General features: G+C 40.6%; 1 protein-coding gene across 3 annotated transcripts in view; it reads right to left on the bottom strand.

Annotated features, from left to right (window-relative positions):
- The window catches only part of SLC25A13 (solute carrier family 25 member 13), a 200,423-nt gene that overhangs the window by 150,715 nt on the left and 25,792 nt on the right, over positions 1–23,916 (bottom strand). For 2 of the 3 annotated variants that reach the window (XM_032760934.2, XM_032760937.2), the window contains exon 3: positions 6,560–6,702. In XM_032760934.2, the coding sequence (XP_032616825.1) occupies positions 6,560–6,702 (143 nt within the window). Of the gene's footprint in view, positions 1–6,559; positions 6,703–23,916 lie in introns of those variants that run through there. The other variant, XM_058424494.1, reaches the window with a different exon arrangement.

Below are 23,916 nucleotides of genomic sequence, written 5' to 3'. Positions count from 1 at the left end.
CCCCTCATTCAAATTAGCTTTTGATGGCTCTCCAGCATTCTCAAGATAAAGAACCCCAATCCTTAATATGAGGTACAAGTCCCTACACAGTCTGGGCACAGCCCACCTCTCCCACCACCATGCCCTGCACTTCCATGCTCCAGGCATGCCAGCCTCTGCATTTCAAAACACAGGGCCTTTGCAACTGCTGTTCCCTCTGCCTGCAACTCTCTGTCCTCTGTACTCCCACCTCCAACTCCCGCAACTCAGATGTCACTCATGGAAAGTCTTCCCAACTTCCTAGTCCAAATGAAGCCCTTATTTGGTGTTACTCACACCATCTCTCTCTTTCATAGCAGTATCACAACATCAATTCACATTTATTTCAGGCTCCCTGATGAATACCTGTCTGCTCCATTAAATTAGAAGCTCCAAGAGGGCAACAAGCACTGTGTTTTTTTCCATTCACTATGTTATCTTCAATATACACAACTGTGCTAAGCGCAGAAATGAGGTTCCCAAAGAGCTGCTGAATGACTGGAGAGTGTTCAGAGAGAAGATCCAGCACGGAAGGCTGACCAAGGTACGTATCCAAGGCACTCACGCATCATTCCACTAGAAACAAGAGTGCTACAGAAAACAGGATCTCTCTCTCAGCAAGCTGGAGGTGTTAAGGCCGTAAGTGCACAGGCATTTAAATTCCCTGCCCAGAGTTCCACCCCAGCCCACACATAGGTGAAGTCTTTAGGAAGCAGCCATGCCCTCACAGAGACAGTTGACAAGAGGGGTCTCTGCCTGGAAAATGTCTGGATCAAGCCAAAACTACCACTAGAAAAAGGTTTTTTCTGGATCAGGCTGGCCCTTGGCAAAGAAAATTCTTCACAACTATAAGCTTTCTAACGCCCCGGAAAAAACAGCTACATGAGTGTATTCATTTCCTGGGGCCGCTGTGACAAATTACAACAGGAAAATAAAACTGGTACACGGAAAAGGCATCTGCACTTCCAGGTTCACTGCAGCATTATTCACAATAGCCAAGATATGTAATCAAATCAACTCAAGTGCCCATAACAGATGAATGGATGAAGAAAATGTGATACATGCACACAATGGAATACTATTAAGCCTTTAAAAAGGAGATCCTCTCACTTGTGACAATATGGATGAACCTGAAGGACAATATGTTAAGTGATAAGCCAGGCACAGAAAGACAAATACTACATGATCTCACTTATACATGGAATCTAAAAACGTCAAACTCATAGAAACAGAGAGCAGACTGGTGGTTGCCAGGGCCTCGCTTGGGGGAAAGGGACAGTATGGGGAAAGGCCCTGGGGTGATGTTGCTCCAACAATACAAAATTTTAGTTAGAGGAGTAAGCTCAAGAGACCTATTGTACAACATATTGACTATACTTAATAATCATATATTGTATACTTGAAAATTGCAAAGAGTAGATTTTAAGTGTTCTCAATACAAAAAGAAATTAGTATATGAGGTAATGGACATGCTAATTAGCTTGCTTTAGCCATTCTACAATGTATACATATTTCAAAACATCATGTTGTATATCATAAATATATTCAACTTTTGTCAATTAGAAAATATAAATAGCTGGGGCTGGGTGCAGTGGCTCACACCTATAATCCCAGCACTTTGGGAGGCCAAGGCAGGTGGGCTGCTTGAGATCAGAAGTTCGAGACCAGCCTGGCCAACATGGTAAAACACTGTCTCTACTAAAAATACAAAAATTAATGGGGCATGGTGGCGGACCCCTGTAATCCCAGCTACTCAGGAGGCTGAGGCAGGAGAATCACTTGAACCAGGAGGCAGAGATTGCAATGATCTGAGATCGTGCCACTGCACTCCAGCCTGGGCAACAGAGCAAGACTCCATCTCCAGAAAAAAAAAAAAAGAGAAAATATAAATACCTGAGTTCAGTGGCACATGCCTGTAATCCCTGCTACTCCAGAAGCTAAAGTAGGAGGATAGCCTGAGCCTAGGAATTTGAGATCAGCCTGGGCAACAGAGCAAGACCCTTTGTCTAAAAATAAAATAAAATATAAATATAAATAAAGAAATAAACAAATTCCCATAATAACACAATAAAATTGATTCTATCACAGTTCTAGGGATGAGAAGCCTTAAATCAAGAGTTCAGTAAGGCCACAGACTCTCCAAAGGCTCTTGTGGAAAATCCCTTCTCGCCTCTTCCAGCATCTGGTGACTCCAGGCATTCCTCAGTTTATGGCTGCATCACTCCAATCTCTACTTCTGTGGTCACCCTGTCTCTTCCTCTTCCCTGTTTTTGTGTCAACTCTCCCTTTGCCTCTATCTTCTAATGACATTTGTGATGGAATTTAGAGCCCACCTAAACAATCCAGAGTAATATCTTCATCTCAAAATTCTTGATATAATCACATCTGCAAAGACCCTTTTTCCAAATAAGGTAACATTTACAAATTCCAGGGATTAGGACTAGATCTCTTTGGGTGGCCATTATTCAGCCTGTTAAGGTGAGTAACAGAATTCGAAATACAGCTTCCATTCCTGGGCTTTTGTGAAAATGCTTCTTAGTACATTTAACTAAATTTAGTCAGCAAATTCATATAAAACTCTCATTTGATTATTACACATTATATACATGTACTGAACTAACACTCTGTATCTAATATGTACAATTACTATATGCCAACTAGAAATAAAAAGAAAAAAATAACTGAGATGTTCACAGTTTTTGCAACGAAAAGGTTCGTTATAGGGCAAAGGAATAAGGCCATCTAACATTTTCCGTGTCACAGTAAAACACTGAGATTTAAGATAATACAAAATCTAAAAGAAAATGTCAAGCAAAAGAGGACTGTGAGATTATGAGAAGAGGCAGCTCAGAACACTGAAAAGGCCAAGGAATTTAAAACCTGACAGGCCTGAGCACCTTTTAGCTACAAACTGCTTAAATACCAAGAGCTTCAGTTATCTCATCGATAAAACCAAGAAAACAAAGTCGGCCTTTCAAATCTGTCCAAGCTTTTGAGAAAATACACACATTACGTTATACTATATATGTAAAATATATGTTACATTGTTGTTATCTGATAAATGTAAGGCTGTATTTTTGGAGATTATGTTTAAAAAAAAGAAAAAGCATGTCTATTAATGGGAAGCGGGATAAAATAGAACACGAAGTACATCAGAAGGTATTCCAATTTTATTTTATTTTATTTTATTTTTTATTTTATTTTATATTTTATTTTATTTTATTTATTTTTGAGACAGAGTATTGCTCTGTCGCCCAGCCTGGAGTGCAATGGTGCGATCTTGGCTTACCGCAGCCTCCAGCTCCTGGGTTCAAGCGATTCTCTTGCCTCAGCCTCCCGAGTAGCTAGGATTACAGGCAATGGCCACCATGCCTGGCTAACTTTTTTGTATTTTTAGTAGAGATGGGGTTTCACCATGTTGGCCAGGCTGGTCTCGAACTCCTGACCTCAGGTGATCTGCCTGCCTCGGCATCCCAAAGTGCTGGGATTACAGGCGTAAGCCACCACGCTCAGCCTATTTATTCATTTATTTTTTAAACATTTTTGCTCTTTCTTATACCTTCAGAGGTCTTCCAATTCTATCAAATAAAGGCCCATAAACATATTAATGTATGTAGCAACCAAAATTTTCACAGAGAGAAAGAGACACAAAATGTAAAAAACAAAGAAAAATCCTGTAATGTTAAATTTAAAAGATGTCATTATGAACTTTTAATTTTTTAAAGTTTATATATTTCCCAGCTCTTTTCACTGAAAAGTCAGAGAAGCAGTAACACCCTAGTAACAATAAGCTTTGTTTCTAAGCACCATTTCTAAATAAAAGGAATCAGAGCTTCTTGTTGGGGGGAAGTGATTTCCAGGTCAAAGGCAGGAACGGTCCAAGGTGAGCCTGGAACAACTAATTTGCCAAAAGCAAGGAGCATCTGAAAGCTGAGAATAAGAAGCCAGCTTGAAGCCCAGCCCTCCCACTGACCAGATTTGAGACACTTTGCATGTAAGGGCATACTGGTAATGGAGTATAATACAGAATTAAAGTATGCAAATCCAGTAATTTATGTTGATATAAAAGATTAAAAGAAAAAGAAAAGGGGGAAGAGGAAAGAAAGTTTCTGTTTACCAAGGAATGTTGGACAATAAATACAGGAGAAATTATAGAATTAGAAAAATTGCCACCTTTTAAACATCAATAGAATAACTGGTTCAGCAAAGAATCATCAAGGATGCTAAAACCATTAGGTGAAAGGTTGCTGGATAAAATATCCGTGTGATCTTGACATATCATCCCACAAATTATCTACTCATATAACAACAAAATGGAGCCTTTACAATGGAAATATCAGGTGGATGCCAGCTTCACCAACTTATCAAACAGCATCACCAACGCCTGGACACAATCCCTCCTGAGGAGATACAATAGGTAGTATAGAATAGCTCCTAACCTATGCCCCAGAATTTATCCTGAATTGAATCAGACAATGAGGAAACAATCAGACAAGTCCAGAATGCAGGACCTTCAACCAAATAACTGGCCTGGATTTCAAAAGTCAGTATCATGAAAAACAATGTAATATTTCTGTTCTGTTTTAGAGTAAAAGAGACATAACTAACTGCAGTATAATCTTCAATCAAAAACAAAAAAGAAAGAAACAAGAATAGGCAAAGAGCCATCTGAGGTTGGGAAGGGAGGTGAAGACACCAGATCTGCAAATATACTTGAAAGTTCCAGTATATTTAAATATGGACTAGACATTAGCTGATATTTGACATGATCATTAATTCTCCTAAGTGCGATAATAGCATGGGGGGTTATGCAGGAGAATATTCTTAGTCTCAGAAGATAAATGCTGAAATATTGTGATGTGTACAATTAAGAAAATGTGGCACATATACACCATGGAATACCATGCAGCCATAAAAAATGATGAGTTCATGTCCTTTGTAGGGACAGAGATGAAGCTGGAAACCATCATTCTCAGCAAACTATCACAAGGACAAAAAACCAAACACCGCATGTTCTCACTCATAGGTGGGAACTGAACAATGGACACAGGAAGGGCAACATCACGCACTGGGGCCTGTTGTGGGGTGGGGGGAGGGGGGAGGGATAGCATTAGGAGATATACCTAATGTTAAATGATGAGTTGATGGGTGCAGCACACAAACATGGCACATGTATACACATGTAACTAACCTGCACATTGTGCACATGTGCCCTAAAACTTAAAGTATAATAAAAAAAATGGGGTGACAAGTGCGTAAATAAGAAAAGGAAAGTGCTAGTGAAAACTGAGAGTATTCGAAGTACATAAAGACATTATACGTGGGTTATATCTCAAACTGCTGCATGTGGGAAAATCAGACACATGAAGATTCCAATAAATAGAGAAAATTCAGAGCTAGAGAACTCCACATCAGAGTGATAGGTAACTGCAATCTGTCAAAAGGGTGCTGGCAAGCAGCAGGGACAGAAGCAAAGTCTCCTACAGTTTACCTAGAAAAAGAAGAAGGCAAGGTCCTTTACAGTTTACCTAGAGAAGGTTAGTTCTTGTACATTATACTTTGGCTATTAGCAGACATTGGTGTTTGACTAGCAAGAGTTCAGAGTCCAAAATTCTGCGTTTAATGGTGAAAGCCACTGCAATCTTATACAGCTTAAGGAAAACCCATTTTTAAAATGTAAGCAGAAGATGAAGTGGCTTACACCTGTAATCCCAACACTTTGGGAGGCTGAGGCAAGCGGATGGCTTTGAGCCCAGGGGTTTGAAACCAGCCTGGGCAATACGGCAAAATCCCGTCTCTACAAAAAAATTCAAAAATTAGCTGGGCATGGTGGCGCATGCCTTTGGTACCAGCTACTCAGGAGGCTGAGGTGAGAGGATAGCTTGTACCCGGGAGACAGAAGTTGCACTGAGCCAAGATCATGCCACTGTACTCCAGCCTGGGCAACAGAGTGAGACTCTGCCTCAAAAGAAGCGGGGGAAAAAGTTCCAACAAAATGGAAGCAGAGAAGACTGGTAGGGAAAAAAAGAATCCAAAGGCATTCTGCAACGTGTCCTATTTAATTCTATATGGTACAGTTTCTTTCCTCTAGCTTTTGCAGAGTGCCTTTCTTGGGGCTTTGGAATCACATGTGAATTTTTAAAGGCGATTTGATCAGAAAGAAAGATTATAGAAAAGTAACGTTCATAGAGCTATGTTGTACATTTACTCACAATTTTACAGCTGCCTTGAAAAATACCAAAGGCATAGAAACACTCTCATATATCTGCACATCACCACCTTTTTGACAATAATAGTTCTCTGAAACGATAAAGCATTCTTTAAAAGAGTCAAATATATACATATTGAATCCCCAACTCGAAACAATGATTGAAGGAAATACATTATTACTCAAATAATAATGTAATAATAATAGTAGTAAGTACAGAAAATGGTCCTAAGAGATGGGAAGGTATACATTTAATGACTTCCTGGTCATTAGAGCAAAAGAAAGCTGTTTCAAACAAAAAGAATTAAATAAGATAATTAAAAATAAACATACCCATCTTTGGTCTGATCCACCACTCCACTTAAAAGTTCCACAGTCTTTGGATTAGGCTGGCTTTCTCCAAAAATGTTCAAGTATCGAGTGACAAAGTCACTGGGGGACATGAAAAATTCACCGTTCTTCTCAATGCTTGCATACTGTTTAAAAAAAAGAAAAACAATATTTTATATATTTGATTTTCAAAAGTATATAATCATGAGAGTGATATGTGAAAAAGCTCAAAATATCCAAACGATAAAATATCAGATATGATCATGTACGCTTCACAATGACCATTATCTCCCAACAGTTCAAAGAAAAAACAAGTCAAGTTTTATGTTTATAAACTTAACTGGGAGCAATGTTTTCCCACAGGGACACTTGGCAATATCTGATGGCAATTAAGATTGTCATAACATGTGAGAAAGGGTGCTACTGGCTCCAGCAGGTAGAGGCCAGGGATGTTGCTAGACATCTAACAATACACAGGATGACTCTCTGCAACAGATGGTTCTCCAGCCCAAAGTGTGGGCAGTGTCCAGGTTCAGAAACCCTGGTTTATAGAAATTTGGAAAGACAAACTACGTCTTGTTTTTTAGCAAAGGCATATAGCTTTTTTTAAAAAAAGAAAAAAGTGGAATTACGAAGTCATGGAGGCAAATAACCTAATTCCTTTGCCCCGTTTCTGCTTTAAGAGCATCAATGATACAAGAAAGGATGGCAAACAAGCTAAGCTGGACAGCAAACTACTAAGTGCGTGTCATCTTGGGCAATCTTATGGAGGGAGGCAGTAAATGCTGCTCTAGTTACTGTCCTCTCCATTCTAAAGCATTACCATGCAGAAATGCTCAGTAAGAATTAGGTGGCAAACAACGCTTCCTCGCAGTGTTCTCCTAGGTCTGGCCTTTAATGTGATACACTCCAGCCTGGATAAGAGAGAGCCCACTAATTTCTGTTGCATGGAGCCCTAAGGGCAGAAATGCTGAGAAACAACATGGGATCATGTGGTGTCCTTATGAAGCAGGAGACGGCCTCTTGATCCTGGGGACAAAGCAGTGGTTTGGGGACTGGGGAGGCAAGGATAGTGCATCTACAAGAACAAGCCTAGCTGGGTGACAAGAACCACACTGATAGCCATAGTGATGGTGGGTGCGCAGTGAAGTGCCAGGGCAGTGTCTCCCCTCTCTCTCTAATCTGAGTTAAACCTGATTAAAACTGTTTTTAAAAGTCACTTGTTATTTCTACATTTTAATTCCAATGCAGACTAAGGCTTTGCTCAGATACTCAGTAGTAATAAGCTTTGGCATCCCACGGGCCTGGACTGTGCCTCTTACCGCTTGAATGGCCTCAGGTAAGTAACTAAAGCTTTTGGTACCTCTGGTTCCTCATTCGTAAAATGAGTAGAACAACATTACAGCTTCATAAGACTGATACTAGAAATATTTAAATGAAATAATCATGTCATATACTTAGCACAATGCCCTATACACAATAAGTACTTTATATTAAATAAATGTTCTATAGTATTGTCTTACAGTTAACATTTTTTAGCACACTACAAGGGAAAGGCTCAAAGATGCCCCAGTGATCCCATTATTCTTCAGTTTGCACTTGATTCGGCTTTTTGGACATGTAAAGAATTATATTTTGATTTTGCTAATTGAGCCAAAACAAGCTGAAAATATAAAGGAAGTATCACTGCTAATTACAACAATCCTATGACTTACGAGTTATACCTAAGTTTGCCCCTGATAGTGAATAATTTATTTTACTATACAATTTAACTTTTCTCTTACCAGTAGACATTTCCGGTTTTTTGTATTTTTAAATAAAGCTAAGGTAGTAAGCTTTGTATATAACATTTGTCCAAATTCCTGGCAATTTTCAAAGGCTAAGCTCCCAGAAGAGAAATTGTTGAGTCAAAGGAGAGGAACTTTTGGGCTCTCGGTACTTATTATCACACTGCTCTCCGGAAAAGATTGTACCAATTTACACTCCCACCAACAGTGTGTGAACATGCCCTTTACTCACTTTGGTCTATTATATTTGTTGCAAATATTTTTCCAGTTTGATATTTTTATATAATTGAGTCTATAGAATTTTTTTCTCCTTTGAAATTTCTTCCATTACTTTTCTAAGCTTAGACACTAGTTGTATTAGTCTGTTCTTACAATGCTAATAAAGACATACCTGCGACTAGGTAATTTATAAAGAAAAAGAGGTTTAATGGACTCTCAGTTCCACATGGCTGGGGAGGCCTCACAATCATGATGGAAGGTGAATGAGAAGCAAAGTCACATCTTAACACGGCGGTAGGCAAGAGAGCTTGTGCAGGGGAATTCCCATTTATAAAACCATCAGATCTCGTGAGACTTATTCACTACCACAAGAACAGTATGAGGAAACCACCCCAGCGACTCAATGATCTCCACCTGGCTCCACCCTTTAAATGTGGGGATTACTACAATTTAAGGTGAAATTTGGGTGGGGACACAGCCAAACCATATCACCAGTCTTTCTTCATTTCAAGACTAAATATCAGAGAGTTTATCTGAGTTTTTTTAAAGTAGGTTTATCTTTTACCTTTAAGTTTTAGTACATTAGTACTTTACCTTTGTGTGTGATCTAAGGTAAGAATCCCCCAACTTTAATTTTTCCACTTAATCTCTTGGTTGTCCCACGAACACAAAGCAAATCATTCTCTCTTCCAGGTCTTTAGGATGCCATGTTTATCACATACTTAATTATATGGTCACCAGGGAAAGGTGTGACAAAATGGCTCCATCTGCAGTACCAGTTCTGATGAACTGGCAAAGGCTTCCTAGGGCCAACACGTATTCTGAGGCTGACCTACACTCCATGGGAGAATGCCGGGACCGAATGACAGCTCTTGTCATCACTGCAGTCAGAAATGTTTCAGGACCATCCTTTTCAATTGTCTCGTCTACTCTTGCAAGATTACCTGGTATAACTAGAGGGAAAGTTCTGTTAGGACAGAACTTTTTTTCTCTCTTTTTTACTGCTGTGTCCTCAAATTCCCAGTGAAACATGTTCAAATAAATATTTTTTTTAAAGAATGAAAGGTTTAAGAGAGATGTTGAATTATTTTACTCTTTAAAATTTTTTTGGCCATGATCACTCCTTGATTTTCCACAAATGACCTTTAGAATCATTATCAAATTGCTGCTCCTTAAAAAAATTCCACTGAAATGCAAAATAAAACAATACAAGGCAGGGCACACTGACTCATGCCTGTAATCCCAGCACTTTGGGAAGCCGAGGCGGGCAGATCGCTTGAGCCCAGGAGTTCAAGACCAGCCTGGGCAAGATGGCAGAACTCCATCTCTACAAAAAATAAAAAATTAACCAGGTAGGGTAACGTGCACCTGTAGTCCCAGCTACTCGGGAGACTGAGGCAGGAGAATTGCTTGAGCACAAAAGATTGAGGCTGCAGTGAGCCATGTTTGCATCACTATACTCCAGCCTGGGCAACAAAGTGAGACCCTGTCTCAAAACATAAAACAAAAAACCTACAATGCAATACCATGCCATACCCACAAGATAACGAAAAAGAATAGTAAGTGATGGCAAAAATGTGAAGCAAATGTTACTCTCACACACTGATGGTATGAGAAGAAAGGAGTAAACCATTTTAGAAAAATGCTGGGCAATATCTGCTATAGCTGAACATACAACCACAAGCCCACCAATTTCAATCAGAAGTATATCACCAACAGAAGTGTGCATATACACCAAAACTATGTGAAAATGCCCACAGCAGCATTATTTGTAGTATCCAAAAAACTAAAAATAACACAAATGTCAACCAATAGTAGGATAAATCAATGGCCTGCGGTGAATTCACACAATGGAATACAACACAGCAATAAGAAAAAACTAACTCCAGCTGGGCACGGCATCTCATGTCTGTAATCCCAGCACTTTGGGAAGCCAAGGCAGGTGGATCACCTGAGGTTAGGCGCTTGAGACAAGCCTGGCCAACATGGTGAAACCCAGTCTCTACTAAAAATACAAAAATTACCCAGGCATAGTGGCACAGGCCTGTAATCCCAGCTACTCAGGAGGCTGAGGCAGGAGAATCACTTGAACCCGGGAGGCAGAAGTTGGAGTGAGCTGAGACCACCCCATTGCACTCCAGCCTGGGCAACAAGTGCGAAACTCCATCTCAAAAAAAAAAAAAGAATAAACTAACCCCAACTACATATGACAACAGACGAATCCTATAAATAAAGAGTAAAAGAGGAGAAACATAAGAAAACCTAGCGTATAATTCCATTCACGCAAAGTGAAATAAACAGGCAAAACTTACATACAGTTAGTTTTAACATACAGTGACCAGAATTCAGACAACTGGTTACTCTTGGTGGGTGTTGATCAGAAGGGGCATCAGAGGGCCTCTGGGATGCTCGTTACATGGGCCTACTCACTTTCTGAGTATTCATGGCTGTACATTTGTGATGTATGCATTCAATTTATATTTCAACAGTTTACATTTTAGAAGTCTCTGAGAGATATTATCAGCTTCATTTTTTTAGATGTAATGAAGAAGTCATTTCTTAAATATAAGAGCATGTTAATCTGGGCACAGAAATAGTTTTCTCCAGTTTTTAAAACAAGCTCATCACCACGGCTGGGCAGTCTGCTCTGTGATTTAAGCAAACATGTCAAAGGTTGCTCCTTAGGATTGATGGACAGAGGCCAACCACAATAAAAATATGTATGAGGGTAGTGATAAATGCAGCTCTGCTCTCCCTGCAGCAGTGAGCAGAGGGTCCCTATAGGGGGAACGGACTATATCCTTATATCCACCACATCTTTAAAATGTCATTAATCCTTCTTTGGGAATATTTTTCACTAGTGACCTGAAGCCTTCCTCCCTTGCAATTTTCAGGAGTTTTATTATGATTAAACATACGCCTGCAAAATGGGAAGAGTTTTAGGATTCCTCATGCAACCTTGTATAATACTTACTGTCATCACCAAGAAATACCACCATACCCAGTGAAGATGACAAAGGAAACCAGAAGGAACCTATCACTACAAATGCCCATTCCCCAAGGGGAAGGGTCCTATCTGGCCTGCTCACCATCAGTCACAGTAAATTCATAAAGGTTTGCAAGCTGTGAATGAGCCAGGGTAGAACCATAATCATCCAGCTGCCCATTTTGTCATGAATCACTCATATCCTGGGACTGAAGGACACCCCTACATTGTTTTCCAACCACTGAGATGGTGCACACAACAGGTCACTGCATCTGCCCATCCTTTACTTTGATTCCCTGTTATAGGGATGGAACACAATATATAATTAAGGATTTGCATCTAGATTGGGTATTTTATATTAGGGAATTACCATTAACTTTATTAGGTGCACAATGGTATTATGACTGTGTCAGAGATTGTTTTTATTATTTGAAGCTCTATGCTAAATTATTTAGGGTGAATTATAGTGATAGCTAAGTTATATTTACATTAACATAAATCAGAAAAAAATGTCTAAACTAATATGACAAGTATTACTTTAAATCAGATGGTGGTTATGTGGGTGTTTACTATACTATTTTCTGTATGTCTGAAAATTGTCACAATAAAGTTAAAAACATATTTAAGAAACATAAATGGCCAATAAATATATTGCTCTATTTATTTAAAAATGAAAATTTTAAATAAGATACAATTTTTCAACAGATTGGCATAAAGTCTTTTTTGTTGCTGCTGCAACAAAAACTCATAACAATCTCAGTTGATATAATGTAGGAAATGAACACTTCCATGTTCCCACCCAAAATATATATTGAAACAACCTTCATGAGAGGCAGTCTACCAAGAGGAATCACAAGCCTTAATATGTTGTAAACCCATTCTAACACAATGGTGCCACTTCTAGGAATTTATCCTAAGAAAGTAATGCTAGCTATATGCAAAAATGTAGGTACAACACTATCATTATAGTGCTGTTATGATAGTAAAGCACAGGAGACAACTAAATATTCAATAATAAATAGTGGTTCAATAAGTTAGGGCAAAACAGAAACAGCCATAGGTAGGAATATTATGCAGCATTAAAAATATTGTAGTAGGCTTCCTTTCAGCCGGAACCACCATCTTCCAGTAATTCGCCAAAATGGGATGAACACAAAAGGAAAGAGGAGAGGCACTCAATATATGTTCTCTAAGCCTTTTAGAAAACATGGAGTTGTTCCTTTGGCCACATATATGCAAATCTATAAGAAAAGTGATATTGTAGACATGAAGGGAATTAGTACTGTTCAAAAAGGAATGCTTTACAAGTGTTACCATGGCAAAAGTAGAGGAGTCTACAATGCCACCCAGCATGCTGTTGGCACTGTTGTAAACAAACAAGTTAAGGGCAAGACTCTTGCCAAGAGAATCAATGTGTGTGCTAGGCATATTAAGCACTCTAAGAGCTGAGATAGCTTTCTGAAATGCATGAAGAAAAATGATCAGAAAAAGAAGGTGTACCTGGTGTCAGCCTGCTCCACACAGAGAAGCACACTTCGTGAGAACTCACGGGAAGGGGCCTGCGTTGCTGGAAACTATTTCCTATGACTTCATGGCATAATAGGTGTTAAAAAAAAAGACCTCTGGATTGTAAAAATGTTTCTCTTCATTGAGCAGAATGTGGTGTCCTCTCCCTCAAAGAAATATTTAAAGCAAATTTTAATTGTGTCCTAATTCATCGTGTAATGTTTTTATTAATCAAATTTAATGTATTGCTTACCAAAAGATGTGAGGTAACTTACTGTGCAAGAAATTACTCAACTGGTTAGAAGATGGCCAGATATTATTTATGACATATTTGTACTGGTTTAAAAGTAGTTCCTCTAAATCATCATGGAAGAAACAAAATAATTTACAAAAATAAAAAAAAAGTAGAAGCACACTGAATTATACGAAAAACTATTTGTAACATAGCAGGTAAGGGAAAAAACTAGATACAAAACAGTATTTTTTTCTCCTAAAGAAAAAAATTATATACATACAGAGAGACACATAGACTGAGAGATAAATAAATATATAAATATCTGCATCTTCTTCCTACACAAAGATCACAAGTTACTTTTGTGTATATATCTGCCTTTTGAATTTTCAATGCATATAAAATTGATGTGATAAAAAGTTTCAAAAAAAGAATTAACTGTTTTTCAAAATTTGCCTACAGACATTTTAAAAGTGGATACCATGCTTTTGTTGACAGAACAATTATAAAAATCCAAGTGTAATTCACTATGTTACTCTGTAATATGTCTTCTGTTTCTCATTCAGCCCTTTTCCCCAATTTTCCCATCTTTCACTACAGAGATTTAGTTACTTGAGACTATATACTTCTAAACAGTTGACATGTTTTGGCTGTGTCCCTGCCCAAATCTCACCTTGAATTGTAATAATCCCCACGTGTCAAGGGCAGGGCCAGGTGGAGATAACTGAATCATGGGTGTGGTCTCCCCATAAGTTTCACAAGATCTAATGGTTTTATAAATGGGAGTTCCCCTGCACAAGCTCTCTTGCCTGTCACCATATAAGATGAGACTTTGTTTATCATTTGCCTTCCACCATGATTGTGAGGCCTCTCTAGCCATGTGGAACTGTGAGTCAATTAAACCTCTTTGCCTGATAAATTACCCAGTCTCGGATATGCCTTTATTAGCAGCATTAGAACAGACTAATACAATAGTATGCATCACCTCTTTTGCTCTCCAAAGCTACTAGCTCCCTCTCACTTTCTCTATTACTAATACAATAGTACGCATCATCTCTAATACAATAGTACGCATCATCTCTTTTCCTCCCTGGAGCTACTGGCTCCCTCTCACTTTCTCTATTCTTATTACTGGCACCTTTCTGCACTCAGGCTGTATTTCCTCTCTGCTCTCTCTTATCCATTATAAAAAATCAGCCATCTTAATCAAATATTCTTTCAAAGTGACGCTATCTTGCCATTCTCCATTCCTCCTGCTGCCACAACCCTAAGGCTGCCTAACTTGTGGCCTTGCTGCACCAATCAAATCTCACACCCACCTCCTCATCAAAAAACCTCGAATGCTTCCTACTGTTTAGTGGAATTCCAAACCTCCAATTACCTTTCCAATCCTGTCACCCACACCCTGTGAAATTCAGCATACTTTGAGACATAGAGTTGTATTTAAATAAACACTTAAAGGATGAACAATACTCCTTCAACCTGGAGAGGCTGTTTTCTCCCTGACTCATCTCCAGGCCTTCCCTCAAACGTGTTCCTTGTCGCCTCTCCCACTTGTCCCTGAGACTCCCTGAGTTCTCTCTCCTAAGGGCCTTCCCTGACCACTCCCCACAATGGGGGCTGCTCCCTCCTTCCACCTCCTACAGCATTTGCTTTAACCACAACACAGGCCCTTGGAGTATGCCGACTTTAAGATTCTTTGTTACCTCCTGCATCTCCTGCATGCCTATCCATCTGGTCTTTTTTTTTTTTTTTTTTTTTTTGTTCGGGGGTCCCCCTGTTACCCAGGCTGGAGTGCAGTGGCACAATCTCGCCTCACTGTAAGCTCCGCCTCCCGGGTTCACACCATTCTCCTGCCTCAGCCTCTCCGAGTAGCTGGGACTACAGGCGCCCGCCTCCACGCCCGGCTAATTTTTTGTATTTTTAGTAGAGACAGGGTTTCATCGTGGTCTCGATCTCCTGACCTCATGATCTGCCCGCCTCGGCCTCCCAAAGTGCTGGGATTACAAGCGTGAGCCACCGCGCCCGGCCTCCATCTGGTCTCTTATATAAAATCTGAGCTCCTTTAAGAAGTGGTCATTGTTATACATCTTTTGCACCTCCCACTCACCACAGAGTTTCATGGTGTTTTATTTAAATGGTAGGCACTCAATACACATCTGTTTAAACTAACAGGAAGCAACACCAAAAGCACTAGGCAAACAGAAAAATGCATGTCGTTAGGCTAGAAACAAAACTGACTTCCTAGACTTTAACTTCTACATCTAGATGAAACATTACCTGCCACTTGCCACAAGAACATCCTCCATATGAAAACATCTGTCGTTGGCCAGGCACGGTGGCTCATGCCTGTAGTCCCAGCACTTTGGGAGGCCAAGGCAGGAGGATCATGAGGTCAGGAGATCGAGACCATCCTGGCTAACACGGTGAAACCCCATCTCCACTAAAAATGCAAAAAATTAGCCGCGCATGGTGGCAGGCGCCTGTAGTCCCAGCTACTTGGGAGGCTGAGGCAGGAGAATGGCATGAACCTGGGGAGGCGGAGCTTGTAGTGAGCAGAGATCGCACCACTGCACTCCAGCCTGGGTGACAGAGTAAGACTCCATCTCAAAAAAAAAAAAAAAATCTGTTGTATGCCTTAGCCCCGCACGTTTTATAACAAGTCTTGCCCTGACTACCACCACTCAGGACCCTGTGTCCTGAGCCAGCCCAAGTGTTTAGCCATTCCCTCCACATGTGTGGCACTCTGACAGCTCTTTACCTTTTATGTGTTGTTTTCTTTGCCTAAAAAGGTCTTCCATTGCCAACAAACCCTTCTCTACCTACTCATCTTTGAGCGCAATTCAAACATTACCACCTCTCCATAACTTAATGACTCTCCATAGAAAGATATAATTAGACCACACCATCTTCTGCTAATTAATGCTGTACACTACTTATCAATCATATCATGGCTTTTGGGGTTTTTTACACTTACACACAGTTCTCACTCTGACATTTATGGACAGGAGCCATGATGTATGCATTGATATATACCCAGTCCCTGACACTGTATCTAGGTACCTTCAAAAAAACAGTGGAACTAATTCTAAATTCTCAAACAAATGAAAAGGGCAGAATTGGGCTCATTTTAATCCCCCAAGAGCCCTCTTTCCTTATCCGGCTTAGTTCCACTGGCTGTCGCTGATCTACAGAGCTGCCAACTTTCCTGCTACCATCACACCCGGTGTGAAGGCTGCAATGAAGCTCCCTTCCACCTCCCAAGCTACAGAAGAATCTTCTCTTTACATAGGTTAGCAGAGAGAAGGTTGGGATATTTCACACAGAATTTTTACTAGGAAGAAAGTCAAGTCAGGAAAAAGTCACAGAAAATCAGCAAAGTAGACAGGTTTACAGAATGCTTACTGCTGATCCATAATTAACTAAGAAGCTCGGCCCGGCATGGTCCCCGCATTGCTGTTCTTCCCCTCACCACAATACCATCTGTGATAAATGGTAAACCTGACATCCTTAGCATGCTAAGCCAAGGCAGATTTGGGTTGGTACCACACTATCCAGGCCTGATGAGATCACCAGAACTTTTGCCAGATCCACAATCCTTTCACAAACTGCTGGCTGCTGTTTTCTTCAGGTATGGTCCTCCCAACGTCATCTCTTAGGACTCCAAGCCACACAAACTGTTACTCAAAAGTCACATAGTCCCAGCCACCCGAAGGGAAGAGAGTACTTCCCCATCTATCCCAAAGATTCCACCCTCGCCCTTCAAGTGCACTTAAACAGAAACACTACAGGTGTCTCTCCAGAACTCTGCATGAATTCTCACCCTCTCTAGGTCTACCTGATCAGTTAGACTCTCCATCCACCAGTATAGTCCTGCTGGCTGCTGAAAGTGGATGTAGCAGCTGACAAAGATACATCATTCCAAACTAAGGTCTCAGCCTAGCTTCTCCAGGGACCATATGGCCTCCTCGAACGGTGGACACAGCCTTTAAGTGGAGTCTTATCAATGGATCATACCAACCAGTGAAATTCTAAGACGCACCATCTATTGAGACACCCTCTACAGTGTTCCCACTTCCTGTCAGAAGGATGCCCACCACTCTTGCTTGTTTAGAAAACAGAAGTAACAGATAGGTCCTCAGTTCAAAGAACGATGACTACTTTACCAGCTTAAGCTAATGAGCTACTATCCATTTTGATAGGATCTTTGGCAGCCCACTTAGTCACTCTTCTTCAAGTGATGTTTCAGATTTCTGTCACTGGAGTTTTACAATATCAACAGACCTTAAACACACATATGAAGACCTTCTCTGGTTCTCTTATACACACCTCATTCCAATCATGGTTGTCCCAACATGCACAACCATAGAGATCAGCTTAGGTAAGGAACAAATGCTTTTCTGTTTTCTGGACTTTCATCCTCCAGAATCCTCTTCCAACTTAGAAACTGTATACTGTATTGTGGCTGGACACGGTGGCTCGTGCCTGTAATCCCAGCACTTTAGGAAGCCAAGGCAGGCAGATCACTTGAGGTCTGGAGTTCAAGACCAGTCTGGCCAGCATGGTGAAACCAGTCTCTACTAAAAATACAAAAATTGGTGGGTGGTTCCAAGATGGCCGAATAGGAACAGCTCCAGTCTAGAGCTCCCAGCATGAGCAACGCAGAAGTCAGGTGATTTCTGCATTTTCAACTGAGGTACTGGGTTCACCTCACTGGGGCTCACTGGACAGTGGGGGCAGGACAGTGGGTGCAGCCCACCGAGCATGAGCCGAAACAGGGTGAGGCATCACCTCACCCGGGAAGTGCAAGGGGTCAGGGAATTCCCTTTCCTAGCCAAGGGAAGGGGTGTCAGACAGCACCTGGAAAATCGGGTCACTTCCACCCCAATACTGCGCTTTTCCAATGGTCTTAGCAAACTGCACACCAGGAGAATATATCCCGCACCTGACTCAGAGGGTCCCAAGCCCACGGAGCCTCGCTCATCACTAGCACAGCAGTCTGAGATCCAACTGCAAGGTGGAAGCGAGGCTGGGGGAGGGGCGCCCTCCATTGCTGAGGCTTGAGTAGTAAACAAAGCAGCCTGGAAGCTCGAACTGGGTAGAGCCCACCACAGTTCCAGGAGTCCTCTGTAGACTCCACCGCTGGGGGCAGAGCATAGCCGAACAAAAGGCAGGAGAAACCAGACTTAAATGTCCCTGTCTGACAGCTTTGAAGAGAGTAGTGGTTCTCCCAGCACAGAGTTTGAGATCTGAGAACAGACAGACTGCCTCCTCAAGTGGGACCCTGACCCCTGAGTAGCCTAACTGGGAGGCACCCCCCAGTAGGGGCAGATTGACACCTCACACAGCCAGGTACGCCTCTGAGACGAAGGTTCCAGAGGAACAATCAGGCAGCAACATTTGCTGTTCAGCAATATTCGTTGTTCTGCAGCCTCCACTGCTGATACCCAGGCAAACAGCATCTGGTGCAGACCTCCAGCAAACTCCAACAGACCTGTAGCTGAGGGTCCTGACTGTTAGAAGGAAAACTAACAAACAGAAAGGACATCCATACCAAAACCCCATCTGTACGTCACCATCATTAAAGACCAAAGGTAGATAAAACCACAACGATGGGGAAAAAACAGAGCAGAAAAACTGAGAATTCTAAAAATCAGAGTGCCTCTTCTCCTCCAAAGGAACGCAGCTCCTCGCCAGCAACGGAACAAAGCTGGATGGAGAATGACTTTGACGATTTGAGAGAAGAGGGCTTCAGACGATCAAACTTCTCTGAGCTAAAGGAGGAAGTTCAAACCCAACGCAAAGAAGGTAAAAACCTTGAAAAAAGATTGGACAAAAGGCTAACTAGAATAACCAGTGTAGGGAAGTCCTTAAATGACCTGATGGAGCTGAAAACCATGGCACGAGAACTACGTGACGAATGCACAAGCTTAAGTAGCAGATTCGATCAACTGGAAGAAAAGGTATCAGTGATTGAAGATCAAATGAATGAAATGAAGCAAGAAGAGAAGTTTGGAGAAAAAAGAGTAAAAAGAAACGAACAAAGCCTCCAAGAAATATGGGACTATGTGAAAAGACCAAATCTACGTCTGATTGGTGTATCTGAAAGTGACAGGGAGAATGGAACCAAGTTGGAAAACACTCTGCAGGATATTATCCAGGAGAACTTCCCCAACCTAGCAAGGCAGACCAACATTCAAATACAGGAAATACAGAGAACACCACAAAGATACTCCTCGAGAAGAGCAACTCCAAGACACGTAATTGTCAGATTCACCAAAGTTGAAATGAAGGAAAAAATGTTAAGGGCAGCCAGAGAGAAAGGTCAGGTTACCCACAAAGGGAAACCAATCAGACTAACAGCTGATCTCTCAGCACAAACTCTACAAGCCAAAGAGAGTGGGGGCCAATATTCAACATTCTTAAAGAAAAGAATTTTCAACCCAGAATTTCATATCCAGCCAAACTAAGCTTCATAAGGGAAGGAGAAATAAAATACTTTACAGACAAGAAAATGCTGAGAGATTTTATCACCATCAGGTCTGCCCTAAAAGAGCTCCTGAAGGAAGCACTAAACATGGAAAGGAACAACCGGTACCAGCCACTGCAAAAACATACCAAATTGTAAAGACCATTGATGCTAGGAAGAAACTGCATCAACTAACAAGCAAAATAAAAAGCTAACATCATAAAGACAGGATCAAATTCACACATAACAATATTAACCTAAAATGTAAATGGGCTAAATGCTCCAATTAAAAGACACAGACTGGCAAATTGGATAGAGTCAAGACCCATCAGTGTGCTATATTCAGGAAACCCATCTCACATGCAGAGACACACACAGGCTCAAAATAAAGGGATGGAGGAAGATCTATCAAGCAAATGGAAAAAAAAAGGCAGGGGTTGCAATCTTAGTCTCTGATAAAACAGACTTTCAACCAACAAAGATCAAAAGAGACAAAGAAGGCCATTACACAATGGTAAAGAGATCAATTCAACAAGAAGAGCTAACTATCCTAAATATATATGCACCCGATATAGGAGCACCCAGATTCATAAAGCAAGTCCTTCGAGACCTAAAAAGAGACTTAGACTCCCACACAATAATAACGGGAGACTTTAACACCCCACTGTCAACATTAGACAGATCAATGGGACAGAAAGTTAACAAGGATATCCAGGAATTGAACTCAGCTCTGCACCAAGTGGACCTAATAGACATCTACAGAACTCTCCACCCCAAATCAACAGAATATACATTCTTCTCAGCACCACATGGCACTTACTCCAAAACTGACAACATAGTTGGAAGTAAAGCACTCCTCAGCAAATGTAAAAGAACAGAAATTATAACAAACTGTCTCTCAGACCACAGTGCAATCAAACTAGAACTCAGGATTAAGAAACTCACTCAAAACCGCTCAACTACATGGAAACTGAACAACCTGCTCCTGAATGACTACTGGGTACATAACGAAATTAAGGCAGAAATAAGAATGTTCTTTGAAACCAATGAGAACAAAGACACAACATACCAAAATCTCTGGGACACATTTAAAGTAGTGTGTAGAGAGAAATCCATAGCACTAAATGCCCACAAGAGAAGCAGGAAACATCTAAAATTGACACCCTAACATCACAATTAAAAGAGCTAGAGAAGCAAGAGCAAACACATTCAAAAGCTAGCAGAAGGCAAGAAAAAACTAAGATCAGAGCAGAACTGAAGGAAACAGAGACACAAAAAACCCTTCAAAAAATTAATGAATCCAGGAGCTGGTTTTTTGAAAAGATCAACAAAATTGATAGACCGCTAGCAAGATTAATAAAGAAGAAAAGGGAGAAGAATCAAATAGACACAATAAAAAATGAGAAAGGGAATATCATCACTGATCCCACAGAAATAAAAACTACCATCAGAGAATATTATTAACACCTCTACGCAAATAAACTAGAAAATCTAGAAGAAATGGATAAATTCCTCGACACATACACCCTCCCAAGACTAAAGCAGGAAGAAGTTGAATCCCTGAATAGATCAATAACAGGCTCTGAAATTGAGGCAATAATTAATAGCCTACCAACCAAAAAAAGTCCAGGACCAGACAGATTCACAGCCAAATTCTACCAGAGGTACAAGGAGGAGCTGGTACCATTCCTTCTGAAACTATTCCAATCAACAGAAAAAGAGGGAATCCTCCCTAACTCATTTTATGAGGCCAGCATCATCCTGATACCAAAGCCTGGCAGAGACACACACACAAAAGAGAATTTTAGACCAATATCCCTGATGAACATCGATGCAAAAATCCTCAATAAAATACCGGCAAACTGAATCCAGCAGCACATCAAAAAGCTTATCCACCATGATCAAGTGGGCTTCATCACTGGGATGCAAGGCTGGTTCAACATATGAAAAGCAATAAATGTAATCCAGCATATAAACAGAACCAAAGACAAAAACCACATGATTATCTCAATAGATGCAGAAAAGGCCTTTGACAAAATTCAACAGCCCTTCATGCTAAAAACTCTCAATAAATTAGGTAAAGATGGGACGTATCTCAAAATAATAAGAGCTATCTATGACAAACCCACAGCCAATATCATACTAAATGGGCAAAAACTGGAAGCATCCTTTGAAAGCTGGCACAAGACAGTGATGCCCTCTCTCACCACTCCTATTCAACATAGTGGTGGAAGTCCTGGCCAGGGCAATCAGGCAGGAGAAAGAAATAAAGGGTATTCATTTAGGAAAAGAGGAAGTCAAATTGTTCTGTTTGCAGATGACATGACTGTATATTTAGAAAACTCCATCATCTCAGCCCCAAATCTCCTCAAGCTGATAAGCAACTTCAGCAAAGTCTCAGGATACAAAATCAATGTGCAAAAATCACAAGCATTCTTATACACCAATAACAGACAAACAGCGAGCCAAATCATGAGTGAACTCCCATTCACAATTGCTTCAAAGAGAATAAAATACCTAGGAATCCAACTTACAAGGGATGTGAAGGACTTCTTCAAGGAGAACTGCAAACCACTACTCAACGAAATAAAAGAGGATACAAACAAATGGAAGAACATTCCATGCTTATGGATAGGAAGAACCAATATCATGAAAATGGCCATACTGCCCAAGGTAATTTATAGATTCAATGCCATCCCCATCAAGCTACCAATGACTTTCTTCACAGAATTGGAAAAAACTACTTTAAAGTTCATATGGAACCAAAAAAGAGCCCGCATTGGCAAGTCAATCCTAAGCTAAAAGAACAAAGCTGGAGGCATCACGCTACCTGACTTCAAACTATACTACAAAGCTACAGTAACCAAAACAGCATGGTACTGGTACCAAAACAGAGATATAGATCAATGGAACAGAACAGAGGCCTCAGAAATAATACCACACATCTACAATCATATGATCTTTGACAAACCTGACAAAAACAAGAAATGGGGAAAGGATTCCCTATTTAATAAATGGTGCTGGGAAAACTGGCTAGCCATATGTAGAAAGCTGAAACTGGATCCCTTCCTTACACCTTACACAAAAATTAATTCAAGATGGATTAAAGACTTAAATGTTAGACCTAAAACCATAAAAACCCTTGAAGAAAACCTAGGCAATACCATTCAGGACACAGGCATGGGCAAGGACTTCATGTCTAAAAGACCAAAAGCAATGGCAACAAAAGCCAAAATTGACAAATGGGATCTAATTAAACTAAAGAGCTTCTGCACAGCAAAAGAAACTACCATCAGAGTGAACAGGCAACCTACAGAATGGGAGAAAATTCTTGCAATCTACTCATCTGACAAAGGGCTAATATCCAGAATCTACAAAGAACTCAAACAAACTCACAAGAAAAAAACAAACGACCCTATCAACAAGTGGGCGAAGGATATGAACAGACACTTCTCAAAAGAAGACATTTATGCAGCCAACAGACACATGAGAAAATACTCATCAACACTGGCCATCAGAGAAATGAAAATCAAAACCACAATGAGATACCGTCTCACACGTTAGAATGATGATCATTAAAAAGTCAGGAAACAACAGGTGCTGGAGAGGATGTGGAGACACAGGAACACTTTTACACTGTTGGTGGGAGTGTAAACTAGTTCAACCATTGTGAAAGACAGTGTGGCGATTCCTCAAGGATCTGGAACTAGAGATACCATTTGACCCAGCAATCCCATTACTGGGTATATACCCAAAGGATATAAATCATGCTGCTATAAAGGCACATGCACATGTATGTTTATTGCGGCACTATTCACAATAGCAAAGACTTGGAACCAACCCAAATGTCCATCAATGATAGACTGGATTAAGAAAATGTGGCACATATACACCATGGAATACTATGCAGCCATAAAAAAGGATGAGTTAATGTCCTTTGCAGGCACATGGATGAAGCTCGAAACCATCATTCTCAGCAAACTATCACGAGAACAAAAAAACAAACACCACATGTTCTCACTCATAGGTGGGAATTGAACAATGAGAACACTTGGACACAGGAAGGGGAACATCACACACCAGGGCCTGTTGTGGGGTGGAGAGAGTGGGGAGGGAAAGCATTAGGAGATATACCTAATGTAAATGATGAGTTAATGGGTG

Source organism: Hylobates moloch, unplaced genomic scaffold, assembly GCF_009828535.3.
Source record: "Hylobates moloch isolate HMO894 unplaced genomic scaffold, HMol_V3 SCAFFOLD_1, whole genome shotgun sequence".
Classification (NCBI taxonomy): Eukaryota; Metazoa; Chordata; class Mammalia; order Primates; family Hylobatidae; genus Hylobates; species Hylobates moloch.
The sequence above is the reverse complement of the archived record's forward strand: the minus strand, read 5'-3'. Positions and strand labels throughout refer to the sequence as shown.